The 16,478-nt window shown below is 32.4% G+C and overlaps 1 protein-coding gene across 1 annotated transcript in view; it reads left to right on the forward strand.

Annotated features, from left to right (window-relative positions):
• Positions 1 to 16,268, forward strand: part of LOC135957842 (uncharacterized) — a 174,542-nt gene extending 158,274 nt beyond the window's left edge. The window contains exons 7-8 of the mRNA XM_065508649.1: positions 9,652 to 10,078; positions 14,178 to 16,268. Of these exons, the coding sequence (XP_065364721.1) occupies positions 9,847 to 10,078; positions 14,178 to 15,625 (1,680 nt within the window). The 5' untranslated portion in view covers positions 9,652 to 9,846 and the 3' untranslated portion in view covers positions 15,626 to 16,268. The remainder of the gene's footprint in view (positions 1 to 9,651; positions 10,079 to 14,177) is intronic.
• The last annotated feature ends 210 nt before the right edge of the window (positions 16,269 to 16,478 follow it).

Raw genomic sequence — 16,478 nt, forward strand, 5'->3', positions numbered from 1 at the left:
TTTTTCATCATCTTTCATCTCTGACTTTATGCAAAAATATTTCTTGCTAACATTTTCTATTTTCATTTGCCTGCTAAAGGTTTTTTTTTTGTTTCATATCTCTTTCTACGTAACAGAGCCCAGACAAACAGCATGATACGTACTTTTTTTATTATTATTCTTCTAGTAAAATAGGATTTTTATTTATATAAGCAAAAAAAAAGAGGACCAAAATTGTAAAATTGCAAATAAAAGAGGCCATTGAAAAGTGTGCATATTCTGTTGGAAATAAATCCGGTTGAAATTTAAAAACAACATGGTTTAGAAAAACTAAATGCTTGAAAAAATGTTTAACATTTTGTTAAAGCAACGAAAAGGAAAATTAAAGTACAATATTTAGCCTTTAAATGTAAAAGAGAACGGAAACGGGATACTTGCATCTTTTGAACACAGATTAAATCCTAAATTAAGATATGTAAATAGTCATGATTGAAGCTAAGATTTCGATCTATAAAGAACTATTATTGGAATTAAAATGTTGATCTATAAAGAGTCACGATTGAAGCTAAAACTTTGATCTATAAAGAGTCACGACTAAAGATAAAATGTTGGTCTTTAAAGAGTCACTGCAGGAGCTAAACTTTTGATCTAAAAATAGCCACGATTAAAGCTAAAATTTTGATCTATAAAGAGCCACGATCGAAGCCAAAATTTTTATCTATAAAGAGTCACGATTAAAGCTAAAATGTTGGTCTATAAAGAGTCACGATTGAAGCTAAAATTTTGATCTATAAAGTGTTACAATTGAAGCTTAAATTTTGATCAATGAAGAGCCACGATTGAAGCTAAAATTTTATCTATAAAGAGCCACGATAGAAACTAAAATTTTGAAACTTAAAGAACCATGATTGAAGCATAAATTTTGATCTACAAAGAGCCATGATTGAAGCTAAAATTTTGATCTGGAAAGACCCATGATTAAAGATTAAATTTTGATCTATAAAGAGTCTAGATTAAAACTAAAATTTTGGCCTATACAGAGCGAAGATGATCCTAAATTTTTTATCTATAAAGTGCCATGATTGCAGCTAAAATTTCGATCTATAAAGAGTTACAATTGCAGCTAAAATTTTGATCTACAAAGAGTCACGATTGAAGCTTAAATTTTATTCTATAAAGAGCCACGATTGTAGCTCAGATTTTTATCTAAGGAGTGAGATCGAAAAATTCTTAACATACATATATGTTTATAAAAAAGAAACCACTAAACTTACAGCTTTAATTTTTTTTTTATTTGATTGAAATTATTATTACAATTTACAAAAAAAATTATTTTTATAGTTTTAATCACTAGTGATGAAATTTTGAACCTTTTTCGGAAACCCTTCCATTAACGTTTTTATAGTGCTTTCTGTCACTTTGCTCGAACATGTAGTCCATCTCCGTTTAAAATCTACCACACTTTTGGACACCTTTTTTGTACTCTTCAATTCTCTTTTAACAAGAGCCCAATATCTCTCCACTGGCCTTAGCTCCGGGCAGTTTGGAGGATTTGCGTCTCTTGGTACAAATACCACATTATTGTTCTTGTACCACTCAAGGGCTTGTTTGCCATAGTGACAGGATGCCAAGTCAGGCCAAAAATAAGTGGACACATTATGAAGTCTTATGAATGGAAGCAGCCTTTTTTGTAAACATTCCTTGATGTAAATTTCGGTATTTATAGAGCCCGTTGTAACAAATGAGTGGCTTCTTTTGCCGCAACTGCATATTGCTTGCCATACCAAGAACTTTCTGGGAAATTTTGTCTGCTTTTGGGTCCTAAACTTTTCTTCAACATTCCCTCGAGCATCAGCAACATAAAATTTTTGACCTGGAAGTTGCGAAAAATCTGCCAGAACATACGTTTCGTCATCCATTATGCAGCAAGAATATTTTTTTATAAAACTTGACTTCAATTTCCGTGCTCTGTTTTTGGCCTCTAAATTTTTAGTAGCGTTCCTGTCAGGAACTTTTTGAGCCTTGTATGTTTTTAAACCTGCATTAGCTTTAACTTTTCGTACCAAATAGTCCGAGCACTGAGCTAACCGGGCTGCTTTCCTACCGGATGTGTTGGGAGCTCTTTTGAAAATGCGTTCTATTTTTTTGGCTTTAGAAACATCATGTGGACCATTCCTTCTACCTGAACCAGGTTTTCTATCAACTGACAAGTTCTCCCGGTACTGTTTAATAACATTGGAAACAGTTTGACGGCAGACCTTTGTATGCTTGGCCAACTTTTTGTAAGACCAAGTTGGGTTTTGTTGAAAATATTTAATAATTTCAGTACGCACTTTTTTCTGGTCACTCATTTTAATCAGATTAACAAAAAAATTAATATAATTGACATTACACATAATAACTGACATGTTTTTCAAAGGTAACTTGATCAAAAAAAAATTCAAATAATACTTGGGTTAAAAAATGTAATGAAAAACGTGTGTTAAGAATTTTTCGATCTCACTCCTTATAAAGACCCGGTATTGAAGCAAAAATTTTGTTCTATAAATAGCCACGATTGGTGCTAAAATATAAAGAGTCTCGATTGAAACTAAAATTTTGATCAATAAAGAGCTTATATTTTGATCTGTAAAGAGCCACGATTAAAGTTCAAATTTTGATCTATACAGACCCGGTATTGAAGCTAAAATTTTGATCTACAAAAACTCATGATTGAAGTTAAAATTTTGCTCTATAAAGAGCCACGATTGAATCTAAAATTTTGATCTACAAAAACTGTGATTGGAGTTAAAATTTTGATCTACAAAAAGTCACGATTGAAGCTTAAATTTTATTCTATAAAGAGCCTCTATAGTAACTAAAATTTTGATCTATAAATATCTGTAATTTGAGATAAAATTTTGTACAATAAAGGGTTACGATTGAACCTAAAATTTTATTTTCTTGTTTCATTAAACAAATTATGCCTTTAAAGGGTTAATCTTCATAGATTTTCATACCATACTTATTTATCTAAAATCATCCAAACTGCAAGAAAAAAAAATCAAATATAAACTCTAGGTGTTGGCCAAAATGTCAAGGGAAATTGCATAAATATGTATATTTTCCATAAGAAAATCATCCATTTGCAAAAGCCCAACCTGAATATGATGAGTAAAATAATAATGCTGCTGCTGCTGTTGAAGGCTAGGAAAAAGTAAAATGCTAAATGAAGACAAGTAAAGAACCCAGCAGATGATGACTAAGACAATAATGATGATGATGAGATTGGTGTTGATGATTTTGTAGAGTTTGGCTTAAGTTCTAGAAAAAAGAAAATGTTTCAGTAAAATGCAGACATTATGCAGATCAAGGTAAAGATGCCACCACAACAGCCAGTAGTTGCAGCGCAAAAAATAGAAAAAATTAAATATAAAATGAAAATAATGGTTAGATGATAAAAAGGTTAAGAAAGTGTTAACAGTAACAGGGGGATTTCGCAAAAAATAAAACTAAGATTTAAAACACAATAACCAAAAAAATATAAATAAAAAAGCAAAATGAACTAAATTATGAGAAATTTTAACAAGGTGACTGGTGGCAAGAAATGGTAATTTGCATAAAGAGTTTAAGTTGAATCTTTAAAAAAGTATATTTAAAAGGATCAACAATTATAATAATATTAAATAAATTTAAATCTGATGGTCTACTTTTTCTACATGCTCGATATAGTAGCTTACATGATCCTTATATGACTGTCATAAAGTAGACAGCTTTGTCGGTGCTCTCACAGAATCAGATAAATATAGATAAATATCAGGACATTAAATCTTTCTTTTAATGACTTCTGCAGAAGCTGTCATGGTGAGGAAGAGGAGGAGTCGTTGAAACATCTCCGTTGTCTTTAGGGATAAGGAATGCGACATTGAGCAGACCTTACAGATCTGTCGAATATGAATATTAGGAAAGCGGATTCTTTCATTCGGGCGTCGGGCTGTTTGCTCTCGAACCGCAAATGGTCATGACAAGTTTCCGATTGGGGAATTGGAACATGACCATTTTAGGTATCATAATCTTGGCTCTTTATACAATAAAATGTTTGCTGTAGTCGTAGTTCTTTAAAGAAGAAAATTTTAGCTTCATTTGAGAGCATTTATGGAACCAAATGTTAGCTACAATCGTCGGTCTTCTTAGAATAAAATTTTAGCTTCAACCGTTGGTCTTTATAGAACAAAATTTAAGCTTCAATCGCGGTTTTTATAGGACAGAATTTTAGCCTCATTCTTGAGTATTAATGGAACAATATTTTAACTTCAATCGTGGCTCTTTGTAGAACACAATTTAAGGCTCATTCTTGAGTATTAATGGATCAAAATATAAGCTTCAATCGCTTCCCTATATAGAACAAAATTTAGGCTTCCATCGTGGCTCTTTATTGGACAAAATTTTAGCCTCATTCTTGAAAATTAATGGAATAAAATTTTAGCTTCATTCAGAAGAAAACTTTTGCTCCAATCGTTGGACTTTATAGAACAAAATTTAAACTGTAATCGTGGCCCTTTGCAGACCAATATTTCAGCATCAAGCACGGCTTAGTATCGGACAAAATTTTAGACTCTTTTCTGAAGAATATTTTACTTTCAATCGAGGCTCATTGTAGACCAACATTTTAGCTTCAATCATGGGTCTTTCAAGAAGAAAATTTTAACTGCAGCAGCGCCTCTTTTCAGAAGAATATTTTAGCTTCAATCGTGGCCGTTTATAGAAAAAAAATTTATCTTCATTCGTGGCTCTTTACAGAAGAAAATATTAGCTTCAATCGAGACCCTTTGTAGAACCAAATTGAAGATCCAATTGCAGCACTTTACAGAATAACATTCTAGCTACAAAAAAACAAAATCTATAGAACATCTTTATAGCTTCAATCATGTCTGTTTATCGAACAAAATTTTAGCTTAAATCATGGCTGTTTATAGATCAAAACTTTAGCTTCAATTGTGGGTTATTCTAGACCCACATTTTAGCATGAATCGGGTCTCTTTGTAGATCAAAATTTTAGCTTCAATCGTGTCTCTTTGTAGATCAAAATTTTTAGCTTCAATCGTGGATGTTATACATCAATATTTTAGCTTCAATACTGGCTGTTTATAGATCAGAATTTTAGCTTGAATCGTGGTTCTTTGTAGATCAAAATTTTAGCCAATCATGTCTCTTTGTAGAACAAAATTTTTGCTTCAATCGTGGCTCTTCATAGATCAAAATTTTAGATTCAATCATGGCCATTTTTAAAACAAAATTTTAGCTTCAATCATGGCTGTTTCGGATTCTAAATTAGAACTAAAATTTTTAACAAAAAATCTTTAAAAAAAATTTTAAAATTAAAACAAATTTAAGAACTATTTGTCATTAAAGTTTTAAATTAAAGGTTTTATGTTTGAAAATTATTCCAAAAACCTCCCTTTTTTATTTACTAAATTACCAGCCAAGGAAAATATCAGTCTACACTTGTTTATTTCCCATTACTTTTTGAAAATTTTCTGTTTTTTAACTCTTAATTTGCATTTTCAAACTATTTCAGTTAATTTTATTTTACAATTAATCAATGTCAAGTGGTTGTATTATAAGTATTAAACAAAGCAAAATCAAATATTTATTTGCTGCTGCATTTAAAATCAAACATTTATATTCTAAACCCTACTTGCCGGCTTTAAACCAAATAGTTTGACAGTCAATAAGATCGGTATGTAACAAGTCGGAATAAATTATGGTTTTATAAGTGGTAGCTCTAGTCACTACCCAACTGTATGTCTATCTGTCCGGACATACAATTTGAAAAGTGCGCCAAGCCTTAAACAACATTCAAACAAACAAGCCACAACTTTTGTAAAAAAAAACTTATAAATAAATAATGTTTTAAAAACTGGTAATAGATTGTTTGCTTTTAAAAAAGTGTTAAAAATAAGAGGACAGTGGGCAAATATAAGGGAATATTTGGGAAACTAGAAAAATTTTAAATGAACCTGGAGCTTTTTAAAGTTGAAAAGTGGAGTTTAGAAACGAAATTTAATTTGTAAGGAAATATTGTATAATAATTTTGTCTTCATTTTTTTAGGTATTCTTACCCACTGTTCTTTGTCATAAATACTAGTTTGGTACATAGAACCAATAATATTCATTATCGTTTATTTATATTCATATAAATACTTGTAATTTGTCTACAAACCAAGAACCAGAAATAGCTAAAATGACCTAATTTGATTTTTTTTAAAGACAACAAGAAAAAAACTAGATAAATTTAGAAAAAAGTTAGCTGACAAAACAAAAAACAAATTAACCAAAGAAATTTGCATAAATTCTTAGGCAAAACAAGTTTTGAGTGATAAAAACTTTTTGAAAAAAAAACGCCTAAAGGTAGGTGGTGATAAACCAGTAGGAGTTACAAAGGAACAATGTAACGTAGGTAAACCTAAAATTAAAAATATATCTAAGAAATTTTAGCTTCAAACCTGGCTCTTTATAGATCAAAATTTTTGCTTCAATGGTGGCTTTTTACAGATCAAAATTTTAACTTCAATCGTGGCTTTTTATAGATCAAAATTTTAGCTTCAATCGTGGCTTTTTATAGATCAAAATTTTAGCTTCATTCGTGGCTTTTTATAAAAAAAATTTTAGCTTGAATCATGGCTTTTTATAGATGAAAATTTTTGCTTCAATCGTGGCTTTTATAGATCAAAATTTTAGATTCAATCGTGGCTTTTATAGATCAAAATTTTAGCTTCAATCGTGGCTCTTTATACATCAAAAGTTTAGCTTCAATCGTGGCTCTTTACACATCAAAAGTTTAGCTTCAATCGTGGCTTTTATAGATCAAAATTTTAGCTTCAATCATGGCCTGTATACATCTAAAGTTTAGCTTCAATCGTGGCTTTTATAGATCAAAATTTTAGCTTCAATCATGGCCTTTATACATCAAAAGTTTAGCTTCAATCGTGGCTTTTATAGATCAAAATTTTAGCTTCAATCATGGCTCTTTATAAATCAAAAATTTAACTTTAATCGTGGCTTTTATATATCAAAATTTTAGCTTCAATCGTGGCTCTTTATACATCAAAATTTTAGCTTCAATCGTGGCATTTATAGATCAAAATTTTAGCTTCAATCGTGGCTCTCTATACATCAAAATTTTAGCTTCAATCGTGGCTCTTTATACATCAAAAGTTTAGCTTCAATCGTGGCTTTTATAGATCAAAATTTTAGCTTCAATCGTGAGTCTTTATACATCAAAATTTTAGCTTCAATCGTGGCTCTTTATACATCAAAAGTTTAGCTTCAATCGTGGCTTTTATAGATCAAAATTTTTGTCTCAATCATGGCTCTTTACACATCAAAAGTTTAGCTTCAATCGTGACTTTTATATACCAAAATTTTAGCTTCAATCATGGCTCTTTATACATCAAAAGTTTAGCTTCAATCGTGGCTTTTATAGATCAAAAGTTTAGCTTCAATCGTGGCTCTTTATACATCAAAATTTTAGCTTCAATCGTGTCTTTTATATATCAAAATTTTAGCTTCAATCGTGGCTCTTTATACATCAAAATTTTATCTTCAATCGTGGCATTTATAGATCAAAATTTTAGCTTCAATCGTGGCTCTCTATACATCAAAATTTTAGCTTCAATCGTGGCTCTTTATACATCAAAAGTTTACCTTCAATCGTGGCTTTTATAGATCAAAATTTTAGCTTCAATCGTGAGTCTTTATACATCAAAATTTTAGCTTCAATCGTGGCTTTTTATAGGTCAATATTTTAGCTTCAATCTTGGCTTTTTATAGATCAAAATTTTAGCTTCAATCGTGGCTTTTTATAGATCAAAATTTTAGCTTCAATCGTGGCTTTTTATAGATCAAAATTTTAGCTTCAATGGTTGCTCTTTATACATCAACATTTTAGCTTCATTCGTTTTCTGAAAGCCTGCTTTACTTTTGTCCCCATTTCGTTACACTGTCTGTTAATTTGCTCATTATCTTTAACCAACTTAATGCAAAAATTTACTTACTTTTTTTTATTAACTTTGTTTACGTATTGAAATACATTTCTATTGTATTATTTTTCTTAATTTCATTTTGTTATCTTTATTCTAAGTGTCTATTTCATTAACATTACAATCACTGCATAATTTTGGCATTTTTTTAACACTTAAATTGAGGTTAAAAATCATTAAAGATTCAGCTTGAGGAGTGGGTATGTAGCACCTAAAAGACCGAAAAGAACACGAAGACCGTTATAATAAAAAAATTGGTATTTAAATTAAATTGAATTGTAATCCAATGCCTTGGAAATTGTTAAGAAACGTAATAAAATTTTATGTTTTCCCCAGAAATCAATAAGAAATAGCAAAAAAAATAAAAGAAGCAACAGTGGACTGTTGTATTTTTTATGGAGAATTCTTTGTAAGGTTAATGACCTGTGTATAAAACAATTATTTTGGTTAAATAATTGAAATAAGGTTTAATGGTTGCTTAGGAATAAAAATTAAGAGGTTTATAAAGCTTTCATTGAGGAAAAAATTAATTTTAATAAAAACTTCTTCGATATTGAGTAATAGATTTCTATATAAATTTCCAAGCCAAAAAATCTTATTACTTTATATGTTCTAAGTTACACAAAATCCATTTACATTTAAAATTCTTCTAATATTGCTTTAAAACCTTAAAAAAATATATTAAAATAACAAAGAATTTTTAAACCCATTCTTTATAATCAAACCCCTAGGCTTTCATATCATTGACCCAAAACTATTACCAACAATTTCCCTTTGACAGTCTTAAACAACAACCAACAACATTCATAAACTGTCCATCCGTTTCTAGTATAACAGACAGCAAAATGACAATTTTAAATACTTGTCTGGAAAATTGTCTAGCTGCAGGTCTTTTGAAAATAATCCTAACCAATGCAAAGAAAGAAAGAAACTCTTTGTCCTTATGCGCAAACAATTTCAACTGCATAAATATTTTAAAGCCAAAAACAAAAAATACTAATAAAGAATATTTAAACAAGACAAACTTACACATTGCTGGGAAAAACAAAACGAAAAGCTAAACTTTTTCTATAAAAACAAAGAAACAGGAATCTCTAAATTATTCCTTAATTTCACAGTGGACAATAATGAAAAACTGACGAGACATTTAACAAAAACTCCTCACCATGACACCCTCTGCCTCCAAAACAAGACCCAACATTCACGCAGGAAGTGGCAAATGTACAACGGAAACAGACGCCACAGGAAATAACAACAAATTATAATAAAAACAGCTAGACCAACAACAATACTGTAACAATGTCGCTTATAACTTAGCAACAAAAAAATTTCTAACTAAGTCAGCCAAAACAAAGCTACAACCCTAGTAATCATGCCTAGACCAAAGTCATTAATGTTTTTATTTATTTAAAGCTAACTTTACTACTGGTATATGATATTTGCAACTACTATTTCCGTTTCCCTTTTGACCCTTAATGTTAATTAGAAAGTTTTTATAAAAAGGCCACACACAGCCATAAAACCAAAACAAACAACCCAAAAATCCTTAAAAAAAATCATTTCAAACAGCTACAAACTAATTAAGTATAAAAAGAAAATAACATTTTCATTACTCTATTAACAATTCCTGTATTTTCTTATCTCTTTCCAGGCTCCACAACACATTACATCACAATAAAAGCATATTTTGCACCCATGTTCACCGCCTCGCAGAAACCCTTTTTATCTTTAATAGTTTGAGTGTTTCATTCTATTATAATTTTCTAATTAAATTTGTTTAAATTATTATTTTTACCAAAAAAAAACCCTCAAAGATCATCACACTCAAACAGTTACAAACACAAAAATGGCGCGCACAAATGTTATTTTAAAAATCCTTTTCACTTTATGTGTTTGGTCCTTCGTCATAATTGGCGTGTTTAAAATGCAGGGCACAAATATAGTGTCGCAAGAGTACGCTTCAATGCCCTTGAGTGGCCGCATATTGCTGCAAAAGGACATGCTGAGATTTGCAGAGACAACATCAACGACTACAGATAAGTTTGATCCCTCGGAAATATTGGTCGACAATCGAACGGGTAAGTTAAAATAAAGAATTAAACATAAATCGAAACTTTCTGACTATGACTAGACTATGACTAGACTATGACTAGACTATGACTAGACTATGACTAGACTATGACTAGACTATGACTAGACTATGACTAGACTATGACTAGACTATGACTAGACTATGACTAGACTATGACTAGACTATGACTAGACTATGACTAGACTATGACTAGACTATGACTAGACTATGACTAGACTATGACTAGACTATGACTAGACTATGACTAGACTATGACTAGACTATGACTAGACTATGACTAGACTATGACTAGACTATGACTAGACTATGACTAGACTATGACTAGACTATGACTAGACTATGACTAGACTATGACTAGACTATGACTAGACTATGACTAGACTATGACTAGACTATGACTAGACTATGACTAGACTATGACTAGACTATGACTAGACTATGACTAGACTATGACTAGACTATGACTAGACTATGACTAGACTATGACTAGACTATGACTAGACTATGACTAGACTATGACTAGACTATGACTAGACTATGACTAGACTATGACTAGACTATGACTAGACTATGACTAGACTATGACTAGACTATGACTAGACTATGACTAGACTATGACTAGACTATGACTAGACTATGACTAGACTATGACTAGACTATGACTAGACTATGACTAGACTATGACTAGACTATGACTAGACTATGACTAGACTATGACTAGACTATGACTAGACTATGACTAGACTATGACTAGACTATGACTAGACTATGACTAGACTATGACTAGACTATGACTAGACTATGACTAGACTATGACTAGACTATGACTAGACTATGACTAGACTATGACTAGACTATGACTAGACTATGACTAGACTATGACTAGACTATGACTAGACTATGACTAGACTATGACTAGACTATGACTAGACTATGACTAGACTATGACTAGACTATGACTAGACTATGACTAGACTATGACTAGACTATGACTAGACTATGACTAGACTATGACTAGACTATGACTAGACTATGACTAGACTATGACTAGACTATGACTAGACTATGACTAGACTATGACTAGACTATGACTAGACTATGACTAGACTATGACTAGACTATGACTAGACTATGACTAGACTATGACTAGACTATGACTAGACTATGACTAGACTATGACTAGACTATGACTAGACTATGACTAGACTATGACTAGACTATGACTAGACTATGACTAGACTATGACTAGACTATGACTAGACTATGACTAGACTATGACTAGACTATGACTAGACTATGACTAGACTATGACTAGACTATGACTAGACTATGACTAGACTATGACTAGACTATGACTAGACTATGACTAGACTATGACTAGACTATGACTAGACTATGACTAGACTATGACTAGACTATGACTAGACTATGACTAGACTATGACTAGACTATGACTAGACTATGACTAGACTATGACTAGACTATGACTAGACTATGACTAGACTATGACTAGACTATGACTAGACTATGACTAGACTATGACTAGACTATGACTAGACTATGACTAGACTATGACTAGACTATGACTAGACTATGACTAGACTATGACTAGACTATGACTAGACTATGACTAGACTATGACTAGACTATGACTAGACTATGACTAGACTATGACTAGACTATGACTAGACTATGACTAGACTATGACTAGACTATGACTAGACTATGACTAGACTATGACTAGACTATGACTAGACTATGACTAGACTATGACTAGACTATGACTAGACTATGACTAGACTATGACTAGACTATGACTAGACTATGACTAGACTATGACTAGACTATGACTAGACTATGACTAGACTATGACTAGACTATGACTAGACTATGACTAGACTATGACTAGACTATGACTAGACTATGACTAGACTATGACTAGACTATGACTAGACTATGACTAGACTATGACTAGACTATGACTAGACTATGACTAGACTATGACTAGACTATGACTAGACTATGACTAGACTATGACTAGACTATGACTAGACTATGACTAGACTATGACTAGACTATGACTAGACTATGACTAGACTATGACTAGACTATGACTAGACTATGACTAGACTATGACTAGACTATGACTAGACTATGACTAGACTATGACTAGACTATGACTAGACTATGACTAGACTATGACTAGACTATGACTAGACTATGACTAGACTATGACTAGACTATGACTAGACTATGACTAGACTATGACTAGACTATGACTAGACTATGACTAGACTATGACTAGACTATGACTAGACTATGACTAGACTATGACTAGACTATGACTAGACTATGACTAGACTATGACTAGACTATGACTAGACTATGACTAGACTATGACTAGACTATGACTAGACTATGACTAGACTATGACTAGACTATGACTAGACTATGACTAGACTATGACTAGACTATGACTAGACTATGACTAGACTATGACTAGACTATGACTAGACTATGACTAGACTATGACTAGACTATGACTAGACTATGACTAGACTATGACTAGACTATGACTAGACTATGACTAGACTATGACTAGACTATGACTAGACTATGACTAGACTATGACTAGACTATGACTAGACTATGACTAGACTATGACTAGACTATGACTAGACTATGACTAGACTATGACTAGACTATGACTAGACTATGACTAGACTATGACTAGACTATGACTAGACTATGACTAGACTATGACTAGACTATGACTAGACTATGACTAGACTATGACTAGACTATGACTAGACTATGACTAGACTATGACTAGACTATGACTAGACTATGACTAGACTATGACTAGACTATGACTAGACTATGACTAGACTATGACTAGACTATGACTAGACTATGACTAGACTATGACTAGACTATGACTAGACTATGACTAGACTATGACTAGACTATGACTAGACTATGACTAGACTATGACTAGACTATGACTAGACTATGACTAGACTATGACTAGACTATGACTAGACTATGACTAGACTATGACTAGACTATGACTAGACTATGACTAGACTATGACTAGACTATGACTAGACTATGACTAGACTATGACTAGACTATGACTAGACTATGACTAGACTATGACTAGACTATGACTAGACTATGACTAGACTATGACTAGACTATGACTAGACTATGACTAGACTATGACTAGACTATGACTAGACTATGACTAGACTATGACTAGACTATGACTAGACTATGACTAGACTATGACTAGACTATGACTAGACTATGACTAGACTATGACTAGACTATGACTAGACTATGACTAGACTATGACTAGACTATGACTAGACTATGACTAGACTATGACTAGACTATGACTAGACTATGACTAGACTATGACTAGACTATGACTAGACTATGACTAGACTATGACTAGACTATGACTAGACTATGACTAGACTATGACTAGACTATGACTAGACTATGACTAGACTATGACTAGACTATGACTAGACTATGACTAGACTATGACTAGACTATGACTAGACTATGACTAGACTATGACTAGACTATGACTAGACTATGACTAGACTATGACTAGACTATGACTAGACTATGACTAGACTATGACTAGACTATGACTAGACTATGACTAGACTATGACTAGACTATGACTAGACTATGACTAGACTATGACTAGACTATGACTAGACTATGACTAGACTATGACTAGACTATGACTAGACTATGACTAGACTATGACTAGACTATGACTAGACTATGACTAGACTATGACTAGACTATGACTAGACTATGACTAGACTATGACTAGACTATGACTAGACTATGACTAGACTATGACTAGACTATGACTAGACTATGACTAGACTATGACTAGACTATGACTAGACTATGACTAGACTATGACTAGACTATGACTAGACTATGACTAGACTATGACTAGACTATGACTAGACTATGACTAGACTATGACTAGACTATAATAATTTAACAAAAATAACATCTTTGCTTACTTATTTAATTATTTTTCTTTTTTTCAGCCATGGACGACGAACAATTAGTACGTGATGTCGAATCCCGCATACCCTCTCTACCCATTGCTTACTGGAGTAAAAACAAGAATTTCTTACAACAGAAATCCTCAACATGTGCCAAATATCCCTCTATATTTGAGCTGGAATTCAATAATATTTATTGGCAAACTATGCGTACCTCCAATGGTACGTTCCAGCTATTTGGAGCCTACTATGATATACGCAAAAATTCTCTATTAGGGCCCTCAGTGCGTATTCTGGGAATGATTGATCGCATTGAACCCAAAGTCAAGACCTACTGTCAATTTTGGTTTGATGGCCAGAAAGAACCCTTCATAGTGAAAACCTATGAATACAAATATATTTGGTACAACAAATGGGGCAATTATAAGCAGGGCATTTACCAGCCTTATTTAATTGCTTGCCAAATACCCAAACCTTTCCATGGTGTAGTACCCAGTTCAGTGTCGATGGTGGAGAAAGAATGTGATACAGCCACTAATAACTTGAGAGTTATTTACAATCGTCCTCCTGATGATCAAAAGAAGGGATTTGCTGTATGTGTTAAGGGTTTGGATTTCTTGTATGATGATTTATCTGTACGCTTGATTGAGTGGATTGAAATGCTAAATATTTTGGGTGCCGATAAAATCTATTTCTATAATTTACAAGTCCATCCCAATATCAGTAAGGTGTTGCATCACTACGAACAGGAGGGCAAGGTGCAGGTTATACCTTTAACTTTGCCGGGAGGTCAGCCCAATGTACCCGGTTTTCAACATTTGTATCTGACCAAGAAAACGAATCACAAACGCCAGAACGAGGTTATACCCTACAATGATTGCTTGTACAAGAACTTATACCTCTACGACTATATAGCACTACTCGATATAGACGAGGTTATCATGCCCAAAGGTAATTTCGTGTTATGGTCCGAACTCATGGCCAAAGTAGTGCCCGAATCTTTAAAGGCCCGCCCCGAAGGCTATCACAGTTTCAACTTCCGTAATGTGTACTTCCTGGATGACCAACAGCATGAACATGGTTGGCACAAGGACATACCCAAGTACATGCACATGCTGCAGCATGTCCATCGAGCCAAAAACTATACTAAGCCCAATCAATATGTCAAATGTTTCCACAATCCCGAAAAAGTTTTAACCCTACACAATCACTTCCCCTTGGCTTGTTTGGGTGGTGTATGCAAATCATATCCAGTGGATATACAAGATGCTCATCTCCAGCATTATAGAGCTGATTGTGTGAATACATTGAAGAAGTCCTGTGAGGAGTACAGAGAAAACTCTGTAGAAGATAAAACTATATGGAAATACAAAGATGAGCTAATAAGACGTTCAGTTAAAACTTTAGAAACCTTGGGATTCTTTAGACGTTCCTCAGCCACCACTTACGGTAGCGGTTTTGGCTCGACCACACATTCAACGGAACGGTGATTACCAAATCTTTGGTGGTCTCTAGCAATACCATCTTGGTTGGGCATTAGGGGGGATACTTATGAGAATGAAGTAAGTAGCATTAGTACCAGTAGTAGTGGCAGTAGTAGTAGTAGCAGTAGTAGTAGCTATAAAGCTAGTACAGTTAGCAGTACAGCAACTCCTTTAAAACCTGTTGTTTCAGACCATCAAGATCTTGAGGTAAATCCAGACTATGCTACCGAATTTTCTTATGATGTCCCTGAAAATAATCAGGATTTATATAAATCTACTACTACCATAAACTATAATAGGTGATAGTAATTTAAGTAAAGAACTAAGGGATTTATAACAAATATTTAACTATATAGAATGAAAGGATTTAAAGTAATTAAATTACATTAAATTGAATAGGAAAGCATATAATTATTTAATAAATAATAGCAAGTGTATATAGTAAATTTAAAGTTTGTAGGTTAATGTTAGAATTTGTACTTAATAATTAGAAGAATTATTAGAAAAGGGGCAGCTTTCATTAACAAATTTATTAAGAAATACATAATTTGTCACAAAATAAAGGAAACAGGATTTGGTTTATTTACAGAAAACAATATTTTCATTAAGAAAAAAGTAGAAATGAACAGTTCATTGCAGCTTTTTATACTTTTCACATATTTTCTAAAACCAGTATTTTAAAAATTACTAAAAATAATGGGTTTTTAAAGAAACTGTAGTTTATATTACTTTAAATTTGTTAATTTATTTTTTTTCTGTAAAATAATGGTTAATGAAAAACCAGTATTTTCAACTAAACATTAGTTTAATTAGAGATAATAAAATAATAAAAAACATCACAGTAAATAAAAATTTTGGA

Source organism: Calliphora vicina, chromosome 4 (assembly GCF_958450345.1).
Source record: "Calliphora vicina chromosome 4, idCalVici1.1, whole genome shotgun sequence".
Lineage (NCBI taxonomy): Eukaryota > Metazoa > Arthropoda > Insecta > Diptera > Calliphoridae > Calliphora > Calliphora vicina.